The sequence below is a fragment of the Mesoplodon mirus genome, assembly GCF_964341445.2.
Source record: "Mesoplodon mirus genome assembly, chromosome: X".
NCBI lineage: Eukaryota > Metazoa > Chordata > Mammalia > Artiodactyla > Ziphiidae > Mesoplodon > Mesoplodon mirus.
This window is the reverse complement of record NC_138981.1, coordinates 92,134,386-92,159,009: the sequence shown is the minus strand read 5'-3', so window position 1 is coordinate 92,159,009 and position 24,624 is coordinate 92,134,386. Positions and strand designations below refer to the sequence as shown.

Below are 24,624 nucleotides of genomic sequence, written 5' to 3'. Positions count from 1 at the left end.
CTTGGCACCACCTAGTCCTTAAAGACTGACTATATCAGACCTTTTAACCCCCTTCTGGGGCTATCGGTGATGCCTTTCTGCTGTTAAGACTTTTTGGGTTACAATCAGTGACAGCTTTATCAGTGACTCTGGCAACACCATTGTGGCCCTTGAAATTAATCTGTCTTGTTTTATTTGATGGACATTCCACACATTTAAGTGGTTGTAACTGATACTGTTAATCGTGTTATAAAAACTGATATTTTGAATATGTGTGATACTTCTCTTGCTTGTAAGGGAGGTTCCCAGTAGAGAAATGCCATGATCTGAACATTGGTAGTGGGACGAGTATACAACCAGAACCCTACCTGGATCTCTCAGCCCAGCCACATGGTATCAGTAAATCAGTGTAGGATCCCAGGGAAAGGGAAACAGGTGGAAGGGAAGGTCTTTGTCTTGATTAAACAGCTAGTAAAGACAGGAGTGCTTAAGGAACCTATCCAACAGATTGCACAAACTGCCCTCCCACTTGGGCCAGTGAGCCCTAATGAGACTTTTGTACCACATGTGTTAGTGACTGACAATTACGTAAACTGGCACCTGTGGCAAAAAGATGTGGCTATTAGACAATGGCACCCCCTGGGGTTGTAGACATGGCACATATGTTAGAATATGGCTATATTGGATGTCTTCGGAGTCTTAAATAATTAACCCATTGTGAAGACCTAACTCAGAAAGAATCGTGAAACTTTCTGTATTTATATTTCCTACTTTAATTCTATGTTCTCCATTTAATGAGGGTTAAACAGCCTCACCTTCAAGACTATTACAGAGTGCCTAAGCAGAATCACTCCTCTAAGCATGCTTACTACAATCATTGGGATTTAGGCAGACAGCTAGTGTTTTGGTTTTGAACCTGTAACTATTTCAGTGCCTCTTAGGCTATAAACAAGGATGATGATAATATCTGTGTTCTTCAGTGGAGGAGGTGATGTAAAAAAGAAGTAAAAAATAAAATATTCACAATAAACTCTAATGCGTGTGGTATGTATCTATTTGTACCAAAGTTGCAGATTCAACTCTTCTCCATAATCACCCTTTACTGTATACCTTTGTGAGCAGTAAAGTGGCTAAAAAGACAAGAAGTGATAAGATGAAAATGGAGCAAAATGCTTGAAGTATATGGAGGAGTTATTTTTCCCACAGTCTCTGAAGTTTGAAGAGAGAAAGCAGATTGCACATCAGGCATCATATGAAATCTAGAAATCAGCTTCATAAACCCATCTGCCATCATACCTATTTTTCCCTATACCATTAATGCTCCCTGCTCCCTTCTGGGACATTCACATGAAGGGAATAAAGGACAGTTTCTATGCCTTAGGGGCACTGAACTAGAGATTTTAATAGAATATTAGAAAAAGAGATCTAATATCACAGATTTCTACCTTTTGCAGATAATGCTGTAGATCCAGATGTATCCGCCAGGACGGTCTTTATAGATGTTGAGGAGGTCAAGAATAAATCTTGTTTGACCTTTACTGATGATGGATGTGGGATGACACCTCATAAACTACACCGAATGCTCAGGTAAAGATGTCTTCATTCTTTTTCTCTTGTCTTGAGTTCATGAACTCTATTTAAGGCTTAATAATTTTCCTTTCCCTTTATTCATTCAACAAATATTTATTGAGCAGCTGTTATGTGCTAGGACACAGGTTATGAAATAGTCACTCTTCTTGCCCTCACAGAACTTAGAGTCTAGCTGGCAATTCAGACAGTCAAGCAATAATCATAACAAAAAATGATAGGTATAATGATAGAAAAGTATAGGATGCAATGAGATAACTCATCAGGGGAGCCCAATCTGATCCAGGAGGTCAGGCAAAGCCTCTTAGATGAAGTGATATTTAAGCTGAGATCTAAAGGGTGAGTAGTAGAATTCAATGAGGTAAAGAAGCAGGGGGGCAAGGGATGAGAGTCCAGGCAAAAAGAACAGCATGGGTAAAAACCTGGAGGTCTTCACTGGTCTAAGACCTTTGCAAACTTATATTAACTTAAATTCACTCTTAGGTCAGGAGTATTGGCGTTGGAACAATTTATGGATTGAACCATGAACATGCCTGGGTATAATCAAGGCCCACGAAAGATAAATAGAGGACATCATACACATAATCTTTGAAAGTTTTGCAGTAGACTTACAGGGTTAGGAAATTCTCTTTTCTAACTGCTGAAGCTGGTGATAACAGATTTCTCTTGCCACTGTCAGTTCATTTAATTACTTTAAAAGGTTTGTAGTTAAGAATGTAAGTTTGTACTTTATCATCTTCACATATCACTCAGTAAAAGATGAGTGTTTCCTCAACTCCTTCCTTCTCTCTTCCTTTTTTTAGAAGATGAGGTTGATTACTCTCCGTGAGGCTTCCTGAACGAGCATGTGAAGCATGAGTACCAGTGGAGGGGTTCTGTGGAGGAGGGAACGGGCTCTGAACTATAAAAATGGAAAAAAATTCATTTGGTTGTAGTTCTCTTTGAAGGTATTCTAATTCTATAACCCTGTTTGTAGGGAAATCCCTTTGATCCATCAAAGAAAAGAAGTGAAATTTGGACATAACCAATTATAAATTTGGTTATGTTTTACCACTCAGCAATCTGTGTACCTTATGTCTCAGATCCTTATAATTTGAAGAATATCTGAGGAAAGCTTCTAGAAGTGAGATAAGAATGCGGCCAATATGTTGATGAAGGTATGGAGTTGGCCCTATTTTTAAACTTATAGCCTCACTTTTATCTCCTAAAATTAATATTTTATATAAAGAAAAAGGGGATTTTGGGACCAAAATATTTATGTGTCTAATTCTGTATGTACTAGTTTTTTTTCTAAAATCACTTATTCTCTTATTGGTTCCTTCCCCCCACACCTTATCCCGGTGACATGGGTGTCAAATAGTGGGCCCGACAAATCTTACTACCTTCTATTTTGTCTGTGGAACTACATCTGTGAGACTTGGTGCTTACAATTACAAGGCAAGAGGAAGGAAGAGGATGGTTTCGAAATAATTGCAGCAACTTTTGTTCCAGATTCTTTCAACAAATTTTTACTGAGCACTTTTGTGAGAGTCACTGGAGATAAAGTGGTGAACCAGACAGACATGATCCTTATTGCCAAGGGGCTGGCAGTTTAATGAGAAAGATATAAAATAATTGACTAGTAATACAACTACATAGGTTATTCCACTAGTGGTACGTGCTATGAAGGAAGAGTATAGTTTCTATGAGGGTATATAGTGGAGGGATCTAATCTAGTCTGTGGAATCAAAAAAGGCTACCATGCAGCTCGGTGCTTTGTGACCACCTAGCAGGGTGGGATAGGGAGGGTGGGAGGGAGACACAAGAGGGAGGAGATATGGGGATATAGGTATATGTATAGCTGATCCACTTCATTATAAAGCAGAAACTAACACACCACTGTAAAGCAATTATACTCCAATAAAGATGTTAAAAAAAAAAAGGCTATCATGAACAAATGACATTTGAGTTCAGATATGAAGGATGTTTTGTTCCCAAAAATCAGGCAGGAACTACAGTAGCCATAGGATTTTTTGGCATTATCATGCCAAATATGTTTCCCATTAATTTAAGCTGGCAGTTGTTCCTCATATTTGAAAATTAATTTCAGAGAATTTTTAAAATTTTTGTTGAAGTATAGTTGATTTATAATGTGTTAATTTCTGCTGTACAGCAAAGTGACTCAGTTATACATATATATATATATATATATATATTCTTTTTCATATTCTTTTCCATGATGGTTTATCACAGGGTATTGATATAGTTCCCTGTGCTATACAGTAGGACCTTGTTGTCCATCCATTCTATATATAATAGTTGGCATCTGCTAATCCCAAACTCCCAATACTTCCCTACCCCTCTCCCCCTTGGCAGCCACAAGTCTGTTCAATTTTAGAGAATTTTTAAAGTGAGTCCTGGATTATGTATATTTATATGTGTTGGATTTTATTTCTGATCATATCTTAAAACAAACTTGAATCTGTTAGAAGGTCCCGTTTATTTAAAAAAGATTATTTAGTCCAATTCTAACTTCCCCAGGGATTCCACTTACCACAATTTGTTTTAAAATAGTTGAACTTTAGAGGAAACTTTGAAAATTATTATTAAGTATATTAATTTTCTGTTTGTGGTTTGGAGGCATATTATTTTTGTATTTGGAAAAAATAAGAGGTAACTATGCAAAATTATTAAGCCTACAGAAATTCTATTTGACCTGTAACATTTGTTATAATCTTATTCACATTTTCCAACTTTTTATGCTACTCTTATATTTTCAGGCTAATAAAATAGTTATGTAACTGAAACAACAGTTTCTCCCATAAATGCAGAATCCCATGAAAATCAAGTTAAAAAGAAAAAGCCTATCATTAAATTCCTTTAAGGTCCACAATTAATTCTCTTTAGCTTATGGGGATAGTGTGTGAACCAACTAGTCTATATATTCAGCTGCCTTTTTCAGCAAGTTGGAAAACCTCTCTTAAAGGTCAAGGATTAAAAGCAGCCACAGATCCATGGATTGAAGGTATTTGCTACCTCTGATCAGAACTGCATTTCCTAGTAGGTCTGTTCTTCTAAAACAACAGCCAGAGAATAACAGTGTGCTTAGCATTCTTTCATTATTTTATACAACATACTACATCACCAGTGTATTTAGGGAACAGCAGTACCTGCCCTTGTATGTCCATGAATTTGCTAAGGTTTTTTTTCATTGATCAGAGTCCCAATTTAAATTTACCCCTCTAGATTCTAGAATCTTGACATTTTAAGGAACTTGGGAGCAAGCTGCTATTTTCCTGGATTCCACTCAAAGAGCCCCCTTGGTGTGTAAACACTGTTGTCTATTACACGAGAGGATAGAATAGGACTTAATGAAGAGAAACCACCTGTCTAACCAAACTATATAAGATACATTCCTACAATTCTGTTATTTATTGTTAAGGGTTTTATATTAGTTAGTTATTTGATTGGTATCTGGCATCTATTCTGCGATTTTCAGTTAAATAGAATACCTAATATGGGAATGCAAGTGGAATAAAAGAACACACGGGAAGAGTTAAGGGTAACATAACAACACCAACATACTGAGCTTCCAGCTCCTCTCATCTCATTATTCTCATCCTTTTCCATTTCTGGTTCTGGCCCTGCCCCACTACTTATCTTCTCAACCTTATATAGTCATTTAGTCTCCCCAAACCATAACACAATGAAAGTTTATACTTACAAAGGAAGAAAGACACGCTAGATGGCAGAACAGGCAGGAAAGGTAAGGAAATTAAGGGAGTAATATAGTCTCCCTATTTTCACCACTTCCCCTTGAGCACCTAATTGAAGCTTTGGTGGCATTAGAGTAGGTTTAAGTCCAAATAACCTTATAGATCCATTTCACATGGTAGGTAACATTACTGTTTATGAAGAGCCCTGAGTTTTAGATATGATATTAGATCTCAAGTAGAGGTAGAGGATAGCACATGACAATTCTCAGAATGACTTCTAGAGTTAGTTTAAAATTAAAATTTGAATACTACTTTATAAGTTATAATATATTGTACATACAGTGTATCATTTAACCCTCCTAACGACCCTATCATTTTTAGGTAATTCTTCCACAGGAGGAAAAGGAATGCCTGAATCTTACCAACTTCTTTAAGTTTACTTCCTGGAATGCTAAGACCCATAGACTGCAGAAGCTCAATGCTCTTTTGGTATTTTCAAAGGACCTAGTGTCCTAGAAATTACCTTTTTATGTGGTTGGATTTATTTGTTGGATACACAAAGCTCCTATAAAGTGTCTACTCTAGAGGGACACAATGATGTTATCGTTTAACACTTTGAAATAGAAAATTAAAAGGTGGTACCCCTTCCTCAGGAAGTGAACACAAACCCCGGCCTCCAGGAAGTAGAAATCAGGCACCTCAACCCAATTAAAAGAATAAGAGCCAAGGCCAAGCTGCTCAGCCATGGCAGGTAGAACATCTATTTTATTGATGTTGGAGAAGCATCTAATCTGTAATATACGAAATCCTTCCTTAGACTGTAAACCATGAGGGCAAGAACCATGTCTCTTTTACTAACAGTTGTGTCTCCAGTGCTTAGCATGATGCACAGCACATAGTAGGTACTCAGTAAATATTTATTGAATGAATGGTAGTGTACAACATTGTAAACTTAGTCCATCTAGAGAGAACTAATCCTTAAAAAATTAGTTGCATTTGTAATGAGAGAAGATACATGAAGATAATAATCATTTTCTAGATTTCATATCTTTAATTTTTTTTTTGGTTCGGTCATTTTGTTATGTGTTTGAACGGAAAATATAAGAAAGAGAAAGGATCTGGCTCCCAGATTAAGCTGATCATAAGGGGCTACAGAGATTGTTGAGGTGGCTCGGTGAAAGGCCCTTAATAAAACAAGGGAGACTTTATACTGCAGCTGTTTGCTGATATTCACAGGCAGAACTACCTATTTTTATCCCTTGGCTACATTCCAATGAACTGTCCCAGCAGATGGAGCAGAGGGTAAGAACTGGAAGTGTTATCCTTTGAGTGAATAGTTGAAATTGTCAAGATATATAACCTCTGACTTACAGATTTCTAGAGAGTGATATGACCAGGTTAGGGATGCCTAGCCTAGTACCTCTGACTAGTGCTAGTGCCAGTTATCTGGTACTCTTGTTACCCTCTCTAGGGTGTACTCTGAGATAACCACCCTTTTCATCTTCCCCTAACTTTACTATTAGCAATCACAGCTATTTTATCTAGACAAGAAAGGCAGCTGCCCCATGGCCTTCTCCAGCTCTCTCTGTGAGTGAAAAGAGGCCGCCTTTACATTTATAAAGTGTGACTCTAATGTAGCAGAAGCGTTTATGTACACACAGACCACACAGGAAAATCAGTCCCATTACCCTGTAGTTATTTCCTATGTTTTTAACTTAATAATTTTGCCCAGAAATACCAAAAGGAAGAAAAAAGGAAGGACTTTTTTTTTTTTTTTTTTTTTTTTTTTTTTGCTGTACGTGGGCCTCTCACTGTTGTGGCCTCTCCCGTTGCGGAGCACAGGCTCCGGCTGCGCAGGCTCAGCGGCCATGGCTCACGGGCCCAGCCGCTCCGCGGCATGTGGGATCTTCCCAGACCGGGGCACGAACCCGTGTCCCCTGCATCGGCAGGCGGACTCTCAACCACTGCGCCACCAGGGAAGCCCGGAAGGACTTTTTATAAGTGTTCTTCATTTGAAAGCCAGACATTCTGCCTACCTGTCTTAGGATGCTTTTTACCTTTCTGATTTCTTTTTTCTTGTGTAATTACAGCTTTGGCTTTACAGACAAAGTAATAAAGAAGAGCCAGTGTCCCATCGGGGTCTTTGGTAATGGTTTCAAGTCAGGCTCCATGCGACTAGGAAAGGATGCTCTTGTCTTCACCAAGAATGGGGGTACTCTCACTGTTGGACTCCTATCACAGACCTATCTGGAATGTGTCCAGGCCCAAGCAGTTATTGTACCAATTGTTCCATTCAACCAGCAAAACAATATCCTTTCTGGAAATGGAAAATGTTAGTTAAAAATTAGTCTAATCTGACTATTCTGATAGAAACCTCTTTCTACAGGTCGAATCCAGCTATCAAAAGTTTTCATATTTAAAGAGGTATTCAGGTGTCTTAAATTTAACTGGAATTTCACCCTATTAAATATTTTTTAAATAAATGGATCATTGACAGAATCTTAGAATTATATTGCAGTTTTCACTGTTAGGCGATTTGATCTATATACTATCTCCCCACTCCCACCACTCCTGTGGTAAAGTTCCCTAGGGCCTTCTCTTTTTTTTTTCCCCTAAGGGTAGTTACATTTGCGTCACTCTCCTAGAAACATACCATTTATCAGCTTATCTGACAGCTGAATAGCTCACTTTTCTATACCTGGACAAGCTATTATTTCTGTTAGACACCAGGTGTCTTTACGCAGGCAGTATAGCAATAAAGTTTGAACTCATTGCTTCCAAAGAGTTGAAAAATTCAGCCTTTGAACTATTTCTTAAGTATAGGACTGTCTTAATTTACATTATGTCTTTGAAGCTATATTCTGCAGGCATAACTGATTTTGGCTTTTGTCTCTACAACCTTTCTGCGTTTCCCCCCTCTCCTTTCTTCTGTAGCAGTAATGCCCATGCTTTATATCTATATGTCTATATTTTGTCTAAACGGGCAACCCAAAAGGCCGATCTTCCTGACTGATAGCATCCTCTTAAGATATTAATTTTTCTTTGACTATACTTGGTTTTACAAAAAATGATTATAACGGAGGATTCCTTGCCCAGCCTAGAAGCCATCTTGAACTATTCAATTTTCAACAGTGAAAATGACCTGCTGTCCCAGTTTGATGCCATCCCAGGCAAAAAAGGCACTCGTGTTCTCATTTGGAACATCCGCAGGTATAGTATTCCAAGAGTGATAGATTCTAATAAGCAAAAGCACTATGATGAAGCATATTTTAATAAATCGCTCTAGAGAAGCAGAGTAGATAAATTTTGATACATGTTTGTATATCATTGCACACCTATCCTTAACCTGTTTGAGACAGTGCTTCTTATTGGTAAAACGTGGAGCTTGATAAGATGGAGACCTACATACATATCCTGAAGCTATTACTGTCAAGACAGTTCAACATTATTCTAAAATCTTCAGAATCCATTATAAATATCTATTTTATATTCACGGACACTGTTTTGAGATAGGTCAGTGATAGTTATTTTACCTATTTGCAGTGAAAATGAAGTAAGAGAAAGAGAAATTAGGGTAACAAAGCACAATATAATCTTTAAATAATAAGGACCTCTGTATTACTGTTTTCAGAGTAGCTGGATTAGAAGTGGAAAAATCTTCAAAGCAGATATATTTGAACTATAATGAAGCTGGCTTCAGGTCATGTATTTAGAGCTAATAAAATAACCTAGAAATACTTTGGGATATGTCATTTGTTTAACTTTTTCATGTTAAATGGAGCACAGTGTCCACTGAAACCTAAAAACCTTTAATATAAAATAGAGGTGTTACTCTTATGTTTAATAGAACAGAGTATCAGATATATTCATTCTTCTTTTTTCTCCATAGGTCAAGTATTTTGCCTCATTTCTTAGTTGGGTAAAACTTAGATAAAAACCATGCTGCTTTATATAGAAAGTACTTTGCATTAAAAAGAAAAAAAGTAAGGTAATTTACATCTTCCTGTGTCCTACTGCGAAAACCTCAAGTAATATAATTTATATTATAAAGGCTCATTTTCATGAGCCATTTCCAGTGATTTAAACACAATAAGCAGACTTTTTCTTTGTATATTGTTTCTCAGTTATATGGTACTAGGTGTTATATAAATAAAGGATTCTGTGGTCCAATAACTTTGGAAAAAGCTGGCTTAAACAAAGCTTACCATGTTACTTTATTGTAGGACTTCTCGGAGGCTTTAATATGCTAATGTTATTTCAAAATACATTGAAAACGTTTAAGAGAGCAATGTAGAATGCAGTGTTTCCCAATTTCAAAAAAAATGTTTCTCCAGACCTCCTTTCCTTGGATGGTGAATGGTGAGCGCCAGAGAGGACAGGGAATCTCCTCAGAGTACTTGCGTTAGAGTGGGGTGGGGTAGCAAGAGTCAGGATTATCCTGCAAAATACAGGATATACTATTATAGTGACATGAGCTTTATACAGGATACGTATCATAGTGGCTCTGGTTCAGCCCTGAAGAAGGAGCTACATTTTCAACACAGCAGCTCTGAGCTTCTGAAACCTCCAGTATGAGGGAGGTGTCCCTAGAGCTTGAGGTGGCTCTGGGAGCGAGGAATTGTTTCTCAATTTTATTTGATTATACAGGCTTTATTTATCTCTTTATTTCTTATTTAAGAGTATCTTGGGGGACTGCTGTCCCACAGAACAAATTTGGGGGACCATTGTTCTGATACGTATTTTTTCTCTGTAACCCAACATTTGTTTTGCATTTTTTCCAGTAACAAAGATAGGTCTTGCCTTTTTTCCCTGGCCGTTGTTAGTGATGTAGCCCAGGGTCTTGGAATGGACCATATTTAGGTGACCCAAAGGGACTTTGAGAAGAAATGGTCCTAAGGAAAACAGTATGAGTACTATTATATTTAAATGGTAATTCTAGAAGACTAACAAGTGTATGCTGTTTCTGTCACAACCTTTTTTTTTCCTTCTAAGAAATAGAATTAGATCTGGGGAAATCTTAGTAGTCCTTATACTACTGCTAAAGTTAGAAAGAGTAGGTTTTGATTCATCTATCTATTCATTTGGGGGAAATGATGTTGAATGACCTACCCAACAATACCCAGAAAGTTGGGATCTGTTTCCAGATCCTGCCTCGAGGATAGCTGGCATCCATTTGATTTATCAGATCACAGACATTCCCACCTTCCTTTTTTTTTTCTTTCCTTCTGTGCTTTGTATCACATCTCTATGAAACTTAGTAGATTTGTTTAGGCTGGAAAGGCCCTTAAATATTGTGTGATCTTCAAAGCAAGTAATGTGTAGTTCCTTTGAATTGGTAGTCAGGGAAAGAAATAGGTATCTGAGTTTTGGCTCATGTTGTTTCTTTTCTCTTGGGTTCCTAGTGCATTTTTGTCCTTGGAGCCAGTTTTTGTTAGATTGGTACTTGTCTCTTTTACCCAGAAATAAAGATGGAAAGTCTGAGTTGGACTTTGATACAGATCAGTATGATATCCTGGTATCAGACTTTGGCACAGAAGAAAAAGAGACTGGTGGCATTACCTCTGAGCTGCCAGAAACAGAGTATTCTTTACGGGTGAGTAAGAGTGGTTTTTCTTCAACAATGAGAGGTAAGATACCCTGTAACATGAAAATATTATAAAACAAGATCTCACTTTAGTTATATAAAGATGACAACCTTTTGACCCTATGCTAGGATTCCTTTTCACTGTCTCCACTGAAACAATGTAGCTAATATAGTCAGTAGCACTTAGTGTGGTAGTTGATTTAGAATAACGAGGTATAGAAACTGAGTCAAATATTTGCCCAGATTAGATCTCAGTTGCTAGCAGTCAGTAGATGGTAGCAACAGGGATGTCAGTAGAATTGGCAATATTGTGTAATAATTTTCCCTTCACTGTTCCATAGGCATTTTGTGGCATTCTATATATGAAGCCACGAATGAAAATTTTTCTGCGTCAAAAGAAGGTGACTACCCAGATGATTGCCAAGAGCCTGGCCAATGTAGGATATGATATATATAAACCTACCTTCACAGTATCCTTACAACTACATGAAGCTGACCTCTTTGTTTCAGGATTAGATTTCCAAGTGGGCACAGAAAAACAGAAACCTTTCCTTTTCCAATTCAAAAATGTGTGTTATAGTACAAACCCTATTTTAGGTGTCTAAGGAGGTATTTGTTGAATGCCAATCTGTGTGCCAATTTTATCAGAAATCAACTGGAAATTATTAAAATAATACAACATCCTGAGACTTTAGAGATTCTGGTTCAGTAGATTCTGAAATCTCTTTTTTTAATAAGAAATATTTATTTATTTAAATGAATAGCCAGGTTTTAGAATCTCTGCTATAAGGACTGATTCACACTGTTTGGTTTGTACTGGAATTTTGTTATATATATATATTACATTGATTGAAATAAGCAAAATGTTGACTACAACTTGTTCATCTTTTGGACATACTATGATTTTTGCTGTAACAAGTCCAGACTTACGTTGATAAAAGTTAGGAGATTGGAAATCAAGAGTTGATTTTCTAGGGTGAGATAAATCTTCAACAGATTTGACATGGATTTCTTGGTACTTCTCATATTGGCAGCCACTCAGAGAAGTAATTACTCATTTTCACTTCTACCCTCCACCCCACCCCATTGCCCTGGGAATGGATTTCAGACACTTGAGGAAATCTTAAGATGAGCTTTGGAAATTAGGTCCATCTTTGTTGATGGATTTTGGGGTCAAAAAAGTCTTTGAAAGGGTGAGAGTTCATAAGCAGTTATGAAGAATTGCTCTTGTAATTTATTTTCTAGTAATAAGCTCAGCTCTTTGCCCAAGAAACATGTTCACACTCTGTTTGCTTTATCAAAGTCATTATCTAGCTTACTTTGTCTTTATTCCCCTGACCAAAAATTAGAAAATGCCGTTCCCTTTTTAAATAGCCATATGGTTGTTACTCATAAGCAGATTGATTTTCTCCTTTTGAAGAACACAACCCTTGTCTACTGTGAAAGGTTTTTTTAAAGCCCTAAACAAACCCAGCTTAACAAAGCCAGAGCTAACGTTGTTAGCATCTGTAGGTAAATTAGTTATAATATCACTATGTAGCTAGGATCTTTGTGCCATAGGTTTAACAGAGCCAGTCTAAAGAAGTGACTTTCAACTACTGTCTCAGGATATACCACATTTCTACCTCCAGCTTCTTTCTTCTGTGGGTTTCTATCAGGGTACCTCCTATGCATGCATTCTGAATGTACCTGAGCTCTTCTCAACCTCCCTTCCCATTAAACTGGTTACCTTTCCCTATTAGAATTTGGGCTAAACGAATTCACTATAGGCATGAGTAAAATGAAACTTCTAATAAAATTTCCCCTAAAGTCACTGAGGGAAAAGACTACTGATGCTGACTTATTTATTCCTCAGTTCAGTTAGCAAAGGCTCCTTCTCTCCTCTTGTCCTTTCTCCTTATTCTAATTTGGGGAATCTCCTACCCCAGTGTACTTCCACCCCATAATTTAGAATTTAAAAGTACACAACAGAAAGAATTTGACTGTCTTTATCTTTAAAATGTTAATTTTATGGTGTAGAATTTTGGTTTTTTGTTTGGGGCAGTTTTGCCCTGTTTTGTTTTTTCATTGGAATAGGGTCTTATTTGAGATTTGATTTGAGCTTCTGGAGTCCAGAACAGTATATGTTCTGAACCAAACATTACTGTTAATGTACCCACTCATATCATGTCTTCATATCATACCTGACCCACTTGTCACATGGATTTGATGCAAGTAGCTTGTTACTTAGAGGGGGTAATGGAGATCAGTTTTTGAAAAAGTAACAAAAATAAGTTTTCATTTAACTCATTTGGACATGAAGATTTCTTAGTATTTGTTTTAATGAAAATCTCAGTTTCTCTATCTCCTTTATCTTTCTCACTCTATTACCTTGGTTTTTAAATCAAATAGGAGCTGCTAAAAACTCATAAATTATTCATGTTTTATGTATAATACTTAGTTCTCTTTATTTCATTTATCCAAGCTTGTTAACTTCTTCCCATGAAATATATTACAACAGGGCTATTTATTGTCCTTTACCTTTAAAAGTGGTTTTGTTCTTCATGGTTTTGCTTTCATTGTGTTTTGTATGATTAGCCGGACTTACCTTATTGCATATAACTCTGTGAATTTGTGTTGTACCATGTATCTTACCTAGCAGCAAATTAAGCAATTAGCAAGGGTTAAGAAACATTCTGTGATTTATGAATTTTTAGATCACTGATGGTATTTTGATATATTTTCTTATAGTCTTTTCAATGTATACATTTATAGTATATATTTTTAGATGATACTTGTTTTTCTGAACATTTCCTAATGTTCCCAAATACTTTTCAAAGATATAATTTTAAGAGCTGCATAACAGACCATGTGGATACACCAACATTTATTTAGTCATTCCCTTATTGTCAAACATCTAAATTATTTATCTTTTTTTAGCCATTATAAATCACTGATAAATTTCTGTAACTCATAAACCTTTATGGTCTTCTCTGACTGTTTCTGTAGGATAAATTCTTGAAAGATAATTACTTGTTCAAAGGTTAAGAATATTTTTAAAGCTATTGCTACTGATTTTTTAAATGCCTTCTAGAAAGGTTATACCAGTTTACATACAATGGTGTTTGATGTTTTTTGCTGTAATATAGTGCAAAATTTTGTGTGCTAAAGTTCCTGGTGTTTGTCTCCTTAATGATTTTTTTTCTCAGAATAAGCAGGTGAAAATAACTTTTGGGTTCTCTTGCAAGAATAATAACCAGTTTGGAGTAATGATGTATCATAACAACCGCCTCATAAAGTCTTTTGAGAAGGTGGGATGCCAGGTGAAGGTGAGTAGTTAATGCTTCTCTGTCATAGAAGGCTGAAAAGAGTAGGAAGAGGATTTAAATTTTGCAAAAGGGATAGACTAATGAATGGCTTTTTACTCATCTTGAGATAGTTGTTAAATCTGATCCTGGAATTCTGTGTTACCAGTGAGCTGTCTTGTGTTCAAAAGCTCTTTCTACTTCTCATTCTTCATAGATGTCAATCAACCCAGGAGTTTTACTGAATGCATTTTCTAGGTAGCTGTTAATAAGAGGTAGAATTAGAGCACCAGCAACTCTGCCATGCGTATAACTTTATTAATGTTTGAGGTAGCTCTTTCCATTTTCTTGGGGAGACAGTAAGGCATCGTGGAAGATGTATAAAATGTAGTGGTTTATGACCAGGATTTGAGGCCTGGCTTTTCCACCTAAAAGCCATGTAATCTTGGCTACATTGTTTAATTTCTCTGAGGCTCAATTTCCTTACCTGTAAAATGGAAACAACGATAGTAATTTTACTTGCTCTGCCTACCTTACAATTTGCAGGGTTGAGAGATTTAAATGGGATAAATTATGCAAAAGTACTCTATAACTGAACTATACAAATATTACCATCATCTTAAAATTTTGATGACAACTTAAAGTAGTAATATCCACAAGTATCCCATTCATTCCTATTTTACAGATAAGATTGCTAAAGCACAAAGAATGATAAACTGCTTTATATTACACAGTAGGACAAAGTTACATATGACCCAGGAGAGCTAGTTTTCAGCCCATATTGCTTTTCATTGTTATATCATCTTTATACAACTTGTTTGTTTGCCAGTCTAATTACACTTCGACTCAGTTCCTTCCATTAAAGTATACAAAAATGATTTTAAATCCAAAAATCTCTTGTATCAACTTGTAATTAATAATACTGCAAGTCTGACTCTCTTTAGCAGTTGTTTGGTGGCATACATATATAAAAATGGTTTATTTTAATGGAGTGTGATTTATATAGCATCCTTAAATTTTTGGAGTTTGGTTTTAGTTCCTTAGAACAGAAGTATATAACCTTGACTTTTTTTTTTTAGCATTATCATTCTTTGTTCAAGTGAAATCTTCTGGCAGTCCCATAATATAAAACAGATGAAAGTGTAGGTAGTGTGGGTGAAGTAGAGATGGCTATTAATCTCTGGAAAATCCTAGGAAATCTATGGATCACAGTTTGAAAATCTCTGCCCTGTAATTTGCCAGAGGTTCCAGTTCATTGTAATACTTGCAGTCTATTGGAATACATTCTCAGTGTTTCTCTAGATATTCCTGGCCTCTCCTTGCCCGTGAACGTTATGTAACCTTTCTATTATTGTTTAGAATCAAAAGGAAGTGCCTCCAGGCAGTCAACAGTAATGTAAGTGTTGAAATTAATATTTTTCTTGTAAGCCAACTCATGGAGAAGGTGTGGGAGTAATTGGAGTCATTGAGTGCAATTTCTTAAAACCTGCCTACAACAAACAAGACTTTGAGTACACCAAGGAGTACCGGTGAGTCACTCCCAACCTGAGGTGTTTCTGATGGTTTGTTCAGATATGATTATATTCTCTGAAACCTCTAAAATCATCTCTAAAAACCAGCCACATAAGTTAACTGAGAATCCTTTTAAATCTATTTTCCAAGATTAAAGATAAAAGGATTTGATTTTTAAATTAAAAGCTTACTGATACCTGATGTATGGAGCCCAACTGAAATAAACCTTAACTTTAAAAATTAGGGAAAGAGCATAGGGGTTATTTAGTAAAATACTTTGGTGAAACAAAGAGCTTTGGAATTGATCTTAATGAAAAGAGATGAGTGGATCTGAAGTTATTGAATATGTTGTGGGGAAAGCAGCAGTTTGAAGTTTGTTCCGAAAGATTTCCTTGAAGCCAGTGAACAGATTGAGAGGAAAGTATTGGAGCAGCAGGAAAAACATGTGTTTTCCCGGAAGCATCTAGATTTAATAGGTAAGACCAATAAAGAATCAGAAAGGAACTTGACATTGAGGCTGAACCAGCAAGGATATTTTTAGGAGACAAAGAAGGGAGTTGTTAAAGCCAGGATATAATAGTTTGTTTTAAAACTTGTGGGGAGGGGTGGATCATACATTCCTTCTTTCATCAAGTATTGTGAGATATCTCCTATGTGCCAGGTATTAGGGACATAAGAATGAAAGTTAAGAATCCTTGATGCCTATGAACAAATAGGACGAGATATATGTAAATAAGAAACGTAAATACCTATAGAATAGTTGCTTTAATAGGGGATGTATGCCAAATGGGAAGAAGCTTTAAATATGCCTAAAGGGATTCACAGAGCAGAATATGTTTGAGCTTAAACTTCAAGGAAAAATTGGAGTTTGCTAGGTGGATGAAGAGGGCGAGGAAATTCTAAGCACAGGGAAGTATTTGAAAGGGCAAAGGGTGTTCTGGGAGGATGGAGAAAGAAGGCATGAGGACATTTGGTGTCATTTTTCTAGAAATCTAAGTAGCAAATCTTTTCTTAGAGTGGGGGAAAAGTATTTCCCCAAATCTCTTTTGTTTTGTGTCCAAAACTGTAATAAAATTAGTTAAATGTTGTGCCTTAGTTTATATGAAACCATAAGAATTTTAGGTTTAGTATTTGACAGAGAACTATTTGGATGACAACCCCAGATTAATTTCAAGGTAATTGGTTCTTGGTCACTCGGGCTACTCAATGATTATAATAACTACCTGCCCTTAGTTTAAGTAAAATGCTCTTTTAAATATGAGTCTGTCACATAATGGAGATCTTTGACTAGGACTTGACTCACAAGAGTGAAAGTTTAGAAATGACATCAGTTTGACAAAAGTCTCAGAGCCAAGTCATTCTGTTTCTCTTGAGTGAAAGGAATAGAGAATTTCTGGTAATTAACCAAATAGTTAAGATTTGTGAAATCCAAATGTTAGATATTAAAAATTATGTAACATCCTCTTAAGCCGTCTCCGCCACCCCCCAATCTAGCTTTTAAAGTTTAGAGGTATTAGACGCTTGGTTTGTGATGTTTTGTTTCAGTATGATGGGTTTGAGGTAATGGCAGGGGAGACCAAATGGAGATATTCTATAGAGAGTATGTTTATTCAGCTAAACATATGGGACTTCTGGCTTAAGTAGCTTAATATCTGCTACACATTTTATTAAAAACAGAAAACTAGTATACTATCCTGCATACAGAGTCTTCTGAGGGTAATAAATTTGCATAACTCATCCCAATTCTGGCAGCATTTCCCTTTTTACTCAATTTATTTTATGTTAAATGAAAAAGGTCTTTAATTAAAATATTAGGGAATTTGAGAGGGCGATTAGAGAAGGTTGTCTGCTATCACAAACTCATCCTAAGAGTATTATACATTTCAAAACCGCTATAAGAGATACCAGCCATCATACTGCTGGAATGTCTACAAATAAATCATTTGTAATATCACTTTTAATAGTTGTAGATATCAGATTTCAGCTACAACTATCAGGGCTCAAACTTACAACATTTTTAGAGTGAATTTCAGCTAAAGAAATGCAGTCAACGCATACTAAGTGAACACCTCACTGCTACATGACACAGTGGCTAGATTTTGTGGAGTTTTCCAGAGAAATTTGAGACATGGTTGCTGTCTTTGAGGAGCTCACAGTGTAATTGTAATGACGGATTGTCACAGACACGAAACAGTTTAGAGAGCAATAAACTTGCTGTTTGATCAATCAAAACTAAGTGGTATGCTATAGGAAACATTCCCTGATAGAACAGATAGGGAAGGTTTTAGGTAGAAGGTATGACTTGAGATTTGCCTAAAGGATACAGGTTTAGAAAAGGGAGGGAAGGGAATTCCAGGATGGAATTATAGCGTGAGCTAAGTGACAGCAACTCAGAGTGGGAAGAATATGGGGAGTGGGGATAAGGGGATGTAAGTAGAGTGAAGGGGAATGAAGTCAGATGGATAGAGTATGGCCCTGTCCTAGGGCAGGGGTTGGCAAATTTTTCTGTGAAGGGGCAGGAAATAAATATTTTAAGCTTTGTAGGCCGTATGGTCTCTGTCACTACTACTCAATTCTGCTGTAGTAGGAAAGCAGCCATAGACAATAAAGGAATGAACGGTGTCTGTGTCCAATACAATTTTGTTTACCAAAACAGGCAGTGGCCTGGATTTGCCCCACAGGCTGTAGTTTGCTGACCCCTGTCCTGGAGCCACAGTTCCCAAACTGTGTGCCAAGGTGCACATAATGAACTCACAGAGGAGCCACAGGATGTTTAAAATTTTCGAGGGGAATACAGTGATATTGACTCTTGCCTAAGCAATAGAAATTGTTTTCTGTTGCTGTCGTAACAAATTACCACAAACTTAGTGCCTTAAGACAACACTGGTATATTGTCTTAGAGTTCTGTAGGTTAGAAGTCCATCATAGATCTCACTGGGCTAAGATCAAGGTGTTGGCAAGGCTGCATTTATTTCTGGAGGCTCTAAGGGAGAATCCATTTCCTTGGCTTTTCCAACTTTTAGAGACTGCCAGTATTCCTTGGCCCATGGCCCTCTTCCTCCATCCATATTCAAAGCCATCAGTGGTGGGTTGCGTCATCACATCATAACACTCTGATGACCTTGCTTCTGTCATCGCTCTCCTTCTCTGATTCTGACTCTTCTGCCTCACTCTTCCACTTTTAAGGACCCTTAATGATTATGTTGGTAATTCAAGGTAATCTCCCTATCTTAAGGTCAGCTGATGAGTAACCTTAATTCCATCTGCAACCTGATTTCCCCCTTGACATGTAATCTAATATATTCACAGGTTTCAGGGATTAGGACATAGACATCTTTGGAGGACCATTTTTCTGCTACTACAGTCTGCCCTCTGGCCCCTTAAGATCCACTTACATCACACATGCTGAATACATTTACCCCATCCCAACATCCCCAAAAGTCTCGACTCTTACATCAGCTCAGTCTAAACTCTTAATGTAATCAGCTCAAAATTCCCAAATCTCCTCATCTAAATCAGGTATGGATGATACTCTGAGTCTGATGCATTTTGGGGTAAAATTCCTCTCCATCTGCAGATGTGTGTCTTTTTGTTTTCTTGTATTTACTCCCAAAATATAATGGTGGGACAGGCATAGGATAACAGTTATAGATGTTCCAGTTCAAACAGGGAGAAAAAATGAAGGAAAAAGGAATCACAGATTCCAAACAATTTCCAGGCTAACTCCATTAAATTTCAGGGCCTGGGGCTTCCCTGGTGGCACAGTGGTTGAGAGTCCACCTGCCGATGTAGGGGACACGGGTTCGTGCCCCGGACCGGGAAGATCCCACATGGGGCGGAGCAGCTGGGCCCGTGAGCCATGGCCGCTGAGCCTGCGCATCCGGAGCCTGTGCTCTGCAACAGGAGAGGCCACAACAGTGAGAGGCCCTCGTACCGCAAAAAAAAAAAAAAAAAAACAACAACTTCAAGGCCTGGGAATACTCTTCTGGGGCTTTCAGCTCCACCCTCTGGATTTAAGGCTTTGTTCTCTGTCCTCATGGCTCCACCCACAGACTCATTTTTCCTTTTTCTTGAAGGGTAGCATGTATTTGTAGCTGAGTAGTTTCATCAGCCTGTTTCTTAACTCTAGAGTTTTGGGGGTCTAACTGCCTTCTTTCATTTATATTCTCTATGTCCCTTTCAGTCCAATCTAGCAGTTTTGTCCTTGTATACCATTCTCAAGAACCTTATGGGTCTCAAGTATATATCATGGATATTCACTCCATCAGACAAGAGACTCTTGACATGTCTTTCCTAGATAATCCTATTTCTGTTCTTGGCTTCTGCTGAGATGGTGGTGGAGATCTGATTCACGTGTTTAATCTTTTCAGAGAGCTTTTTGTGTGACTGAATACTTTGACCTTTTGATCTTCCTGAGATATTAGCAAAAGGTTGTCCAGCCACTGCCTTGGCTTTTTCTCTAGAGCATCTTTCTAAATTTTAGCATCTTTTGCAGTCTGGATAAACTGAGAATTTCCAAAATCATTAAGTCCTGGTTCCTTTTTGTTCAACAGTTCTTCCCTCAATTTATTTCTTTCCTCTCACATTTTATATAAGCAGCAAGCAGCCACCAGGCCACACTCTCAACAGCCTGCTTGGAAGTCTCCTCAGCTAAATGTCCAATTTTATCATTTACAAGTTCTGCTTTCCACATAACTGTGGGACACAATTCTGCTAAGCTTTCTGCCAGTATGTAACGGGGATCACCTTCCCTCAAGTTTTCCAATAACATGTTCCTCATTTCCTTCTGAGCCTTCACCAGCAACAATTTTAACATCCATAATTCTACTAACAGTCTGTTCACAATGATTTAGATATACTCTGAGGAAATTTGTGTTTTCTCGACCATGCTTTGCCCTTCTGAACCCTCACCAGTGGGGTGTTTAACATCCATATTTGTACTAACAGTCTATTCAAGGCAATCCAGGCAATTTCTGTAATGCTCCTCCAATTCTTCCACCCTCTGCCCACTGCCCAATTCTAAAGCCACTTCCACATTTTTAGGTATTTGTTATGGTAGCACCCCACTTTCAGGTACAAAAATGTTTACATTCCTCTTGATTATATCATATCTGGGTTTTTTGTGATTGCTGTGATAAAAAGAAAGTAATACCAAAAATCAGTGTTGAATAAGAAATGAGGGAAGTTGTGTCCAGTTTGACTCCAAGGTTTGAGTAGTTGTACAATACCCAACAGGCATACCCATTCCATTATAAGTAACTGTGGCTATTTAAGATTGAAACAGAAATATTTTTAAAATATATACATATATTTTTTCAAATGGACACTAAATTTTAGTACATAAATACTTATTAAGTTGTTTGGACATAACCGTTTAATAGTAATTGGAACCAGTACATATTTCTTTAGACCTAAGTGTGCCATGAAAAACTTGGGACACTAAAGGTACCATGAACTGAGATAGTTTGAGAACTTCTGTCTTAGAGGGACATTGGATAGAGTAGTTGATGCTTTAGGCAATGAGAATTCGTTGTGTATTCTTGAGTAGAGGGGTGACTTGAAACAATTCTATCTTAAGAATATAGTACATTACACTTATATACTGCTTTATGGCTTATAAAGTGCTCTACATGAATTATATCAGTTGATAAATCTGGAAACGGTGCAGGATAGATTGAAAGAAGGATTATATGCTATTTGAGTAATCTAGGTGTGGGGTGAAGGTGTGAAATAAGAGTAGCTGTGAGAAAGGAAGTATGTGACAGATACTGAAAAAAAGATTAAAAAATTTGGTGATAAATTAATAATGGGATAAGGGAAATAAAAGAGAGGAAAGAAAGATCACTTCAAAGCCTCAAATTTAGCAGACTGGCATATTGACAGGATCGTTGATAGAATAATGAGATTGGGGAAAGGAACAGTTTTGTGTAGTGGCAATAGTGGAAACTAGATTGTACGGGATTAAGACAGGAGAATGAAGAGGAGATAGTGGGTATAGACCACATACCAGGATTGGGGAAGTAAAAGGAAAGAGATTACTGGAACAGTGAATTCAAGCCAGGTTTTTGCAAGAAGGAATAGGGTTTCAAAATACATGAGAATGGTGTCTTGATTGAGGTGGTGGTTACATGACTGTATGCATTTGTTAAAACCGATAGAACTACATGTTAAAAAGATAAATTTTACTCTATGTAAATGTCACCTCAATATTTTTTGCCCAAGTACATGAGAACAGAGGTTTATTTTTATTTTTTAAATTGAGATATAATTCACATGCCATAAATGTCACCATTTAAAAATGTATACTTCAGTGATTTTAGTATATTCACAAAGTTGTACAACCATCACCACTATCTAATTCCAAAACATTTTCTTCACCTCAAAAAGAAACACCTTGTCCATTAGAAGTCACTCCCCATTCCCCCTCCTCTCCAACCCCTGGAAACCACATAATCTACTTCCTTTATTTTTCAGTTTTTTTTGTGGTAAAATACACATAACATAAAATTTACCATCTTAACCATTTTTAAGTGTACAGTTCGGTGGTATTAAGTACATTCATATTGTTATGTAACCATCACTACCATCCAACTCCAGAACTCTTTTTATCTAGCAAAACTGAAATTCTATACCTATTAAACAATAACTCCTCATTCCCACCTCCTCCTAGCCCCTGGCAACCACCATTCTACTTTCTGCCTCTATGAATTTGACTACTCTAAGTACCTCATATAAGTGAAATTATACAGTATTTGTCTTTTTGTGACTGGCTTATTTCACTTAATGTAATGTCCTCAAGTTTCATCTATGATGTACGTATGTCAGAATATCCTTCCTTTTTTAAGGCTGAATAATATTCTATTGTATGTATATACTACAGTTTGCTTATCCATTCATTTGTCAGTGAACACTTGGATTGCTTCACCATTTTAGCTCTTGTGATTTATAGTCTATTTTGTCTGATATTTATATAGCTACCCTTGCTCTCTTTTGGTTACTATTTACATGGAATATCCTTTTCCATCCTTTCACTTTCACCCTATTTGTGTCTTTGTATCTAAAGTTAGTCTCCTGTAGACAGCATATATTTAGGTCATTTTTTTATTTTACCCATCTCTCTGTGTCTTTTGGAGAGTTTAATCCATTTACATTTAAAGCAATTACTGATAAGAAAGGACTACTGTCATTTTGCTATTTGTTTTCTATATGCCTTATAGATATTTTGTCCTTCATTTCCTTTATTACTATCTTCTTTTATGTTTAGCTGATTTTTTTGTAGTGAAACATTTAAATTCTTCTCATTTCCTTTTGTGTATATTTTATAGCTATTTCCCTTGTGGTTACCATGGGATTACATTATCCTGTGATCAGGAGCGGCAAACAGAGATCAGAGCACAGATCCCCAATATTTGGAGGACAAGGTCTTTTTTGCCTACCCTGGCTCCTGCAAGCTGGTCTTGAAATGTGTGCACAGCTGCCTGTCACAGGGCTGGGGTAGGAGATGGGTAGCTAAGAGCTGAAATTTGCCAATCTATCATCCAAGCATTCCCCTGGAAATTATAAGTCTTCAGTAGACTCCAGAGTTCCAAATAGTTACATTAGACAGATTCTGCCAGTGTAATTGTTGTCTAGATGGGAAGGCAGATTCCTGGTGCTTCCTACTCCACCACCTTTCCAGAATCCCATGTAATCTTTTTTAAAAAGTAGATTTAAAGTAAAATTTTAAGAGAAAACAAGAAATAGTTTTTCATCTGTGACTTTAGGGAAGGATATAAACATAGAGGTAGGAACATTGGTAGGTTGGAGGGGAATAAGAGTTTATAGGGAAACTCATATATGATTTAATCTTCTCTGTGTAGTCAGAATCTAATTTATTATGAGTAAGGTGGGATTAAGGAAGAATTCCTCTTAAGGAGAGAAGAGGTCTACAAAACCTTTGGGGCATTATCCGGGGAGTCAAGAGATCTAAAAACTAAATTTGTAGTGTTTCAGGTGTGTACAGCTCTACATTAAGTTGTAATCCTGGGTTGTAGAATTAAATAGGAATTAGTCACTAGAAATTGGCAGTTTTTAAAAGTAAAATTCAGGTTTTCTACACATTATATTGTTTAACCCTGGGTCTGCTGTTGTTCATTTGGGAAGAGAGATAAAGGACAAAGGGCAAGAGCCATAACTGGGACATAGCCTCCACTAACAGCTATAGAGTAGAAGGTTGAAGGGGACTTTGTTGCCTGTTGTTGCTATAACTGCTGTGATCAGCATTTAGATAAAGAAGAACTATATAGACATTTTTAAGTTAGTATTTGATTTGTAATAGATAAGGTGCAGTATTTGATCCTCTGCCTTTCAACTTGGTCCTCAATTGTTTACCTGTAGTCATCTGACAATTGAATAACTCCCCAACAACTTATCTGCAATTTAGTCTCCTATCATTGTCTCTAATATCAGCTCCCCTCGCCATGATTCTAAAATTTGGAGAACACAGTACTTTTTAGGACTTGTGACCATCTTACCTTTTCAACTGACTTTGTCATTTTGACATGTAATTTACAAAGGCAGTACATTCCCATCCTAGTTTCTGAAAGTGTACATGTTCAGACCTATGCTGAATATTCTAAATTGCTGGTTTCTCTTAAATGGAAGCATCTTAAAGATTGCAAAATTATTCAACAAATTCTCAACATTGACATATTTCTTTCTTTTTCTTTCAGGTTGACAATAAATGCCCTTGCCCAGAAGCTCAATGCTTATTGGAAGGAAAAGACCTCCCAAGAGAATTTTGAGACCTCAGCCATAGTCAGGCCAATACCGTGAGTAGTCAATTTAGAATATAAAAATATTAGGGGTAATGTCTATGGAGCAAATGGAAGGAATGGGATAAGATGGTGCTTTTCACATAAGGAAGTTTAATTAACTGAAAATAGGAAATCACAGGTACTAATTTCATCATTCTCTAGACCTCTTCATTCTGGTTTGACACTTC

General features: G+C 36.9%; 1 protein-coding gene across 1 annotated transcript in view; it reads left to right on the top strand.

Moving 5' to 3' along the window:
• The window catches only part of MORC4 (MORC family CW-type zinc finger 4), a 50,917-nt gene that overhangs the window by 5,191 nt on the left and 21,102 nt on the right, over nucleotides 1–24,624 (top strand). The window contains exons 3-10 of the mRNA XM_082610225.1: nucleotides 1,434–1,566; nucleotides 7,352–7,570; nucleotides 8,325–8,471; nucleotides 10,722–10,854; nucleotides 11,187–11,315; nucleotides 14,034–14,153; nucleotides 15,558–15,658; nucleotides 24,353–24,451. Coding sequence (XP_082466351.1) covers nucleotides 1,434–1,566; nucleotides 7,352–7,570; nucleotides 8,325–8,471; nucleotides 10,722–10,854; nucleotides 11,187–11,315; nucleotides 14,034–14,153; nucleotides 15,558–15,658; nucleotides 24,353–24,451 — 1,081 coding nt within the window. The remainder of the gene's footprint in view (nucleotides 1–1,433; nucleotides 1,567–7,351; nucleotides 7,571–8,324; nucleotides 8,472–10,721; nucleotides 10,855–11,186; nucleotides 11,316–14,033; nucleotides 14,154–15,557; nucleotides 15,659–24,352; nucleotides 24,452–24,624) is intronic.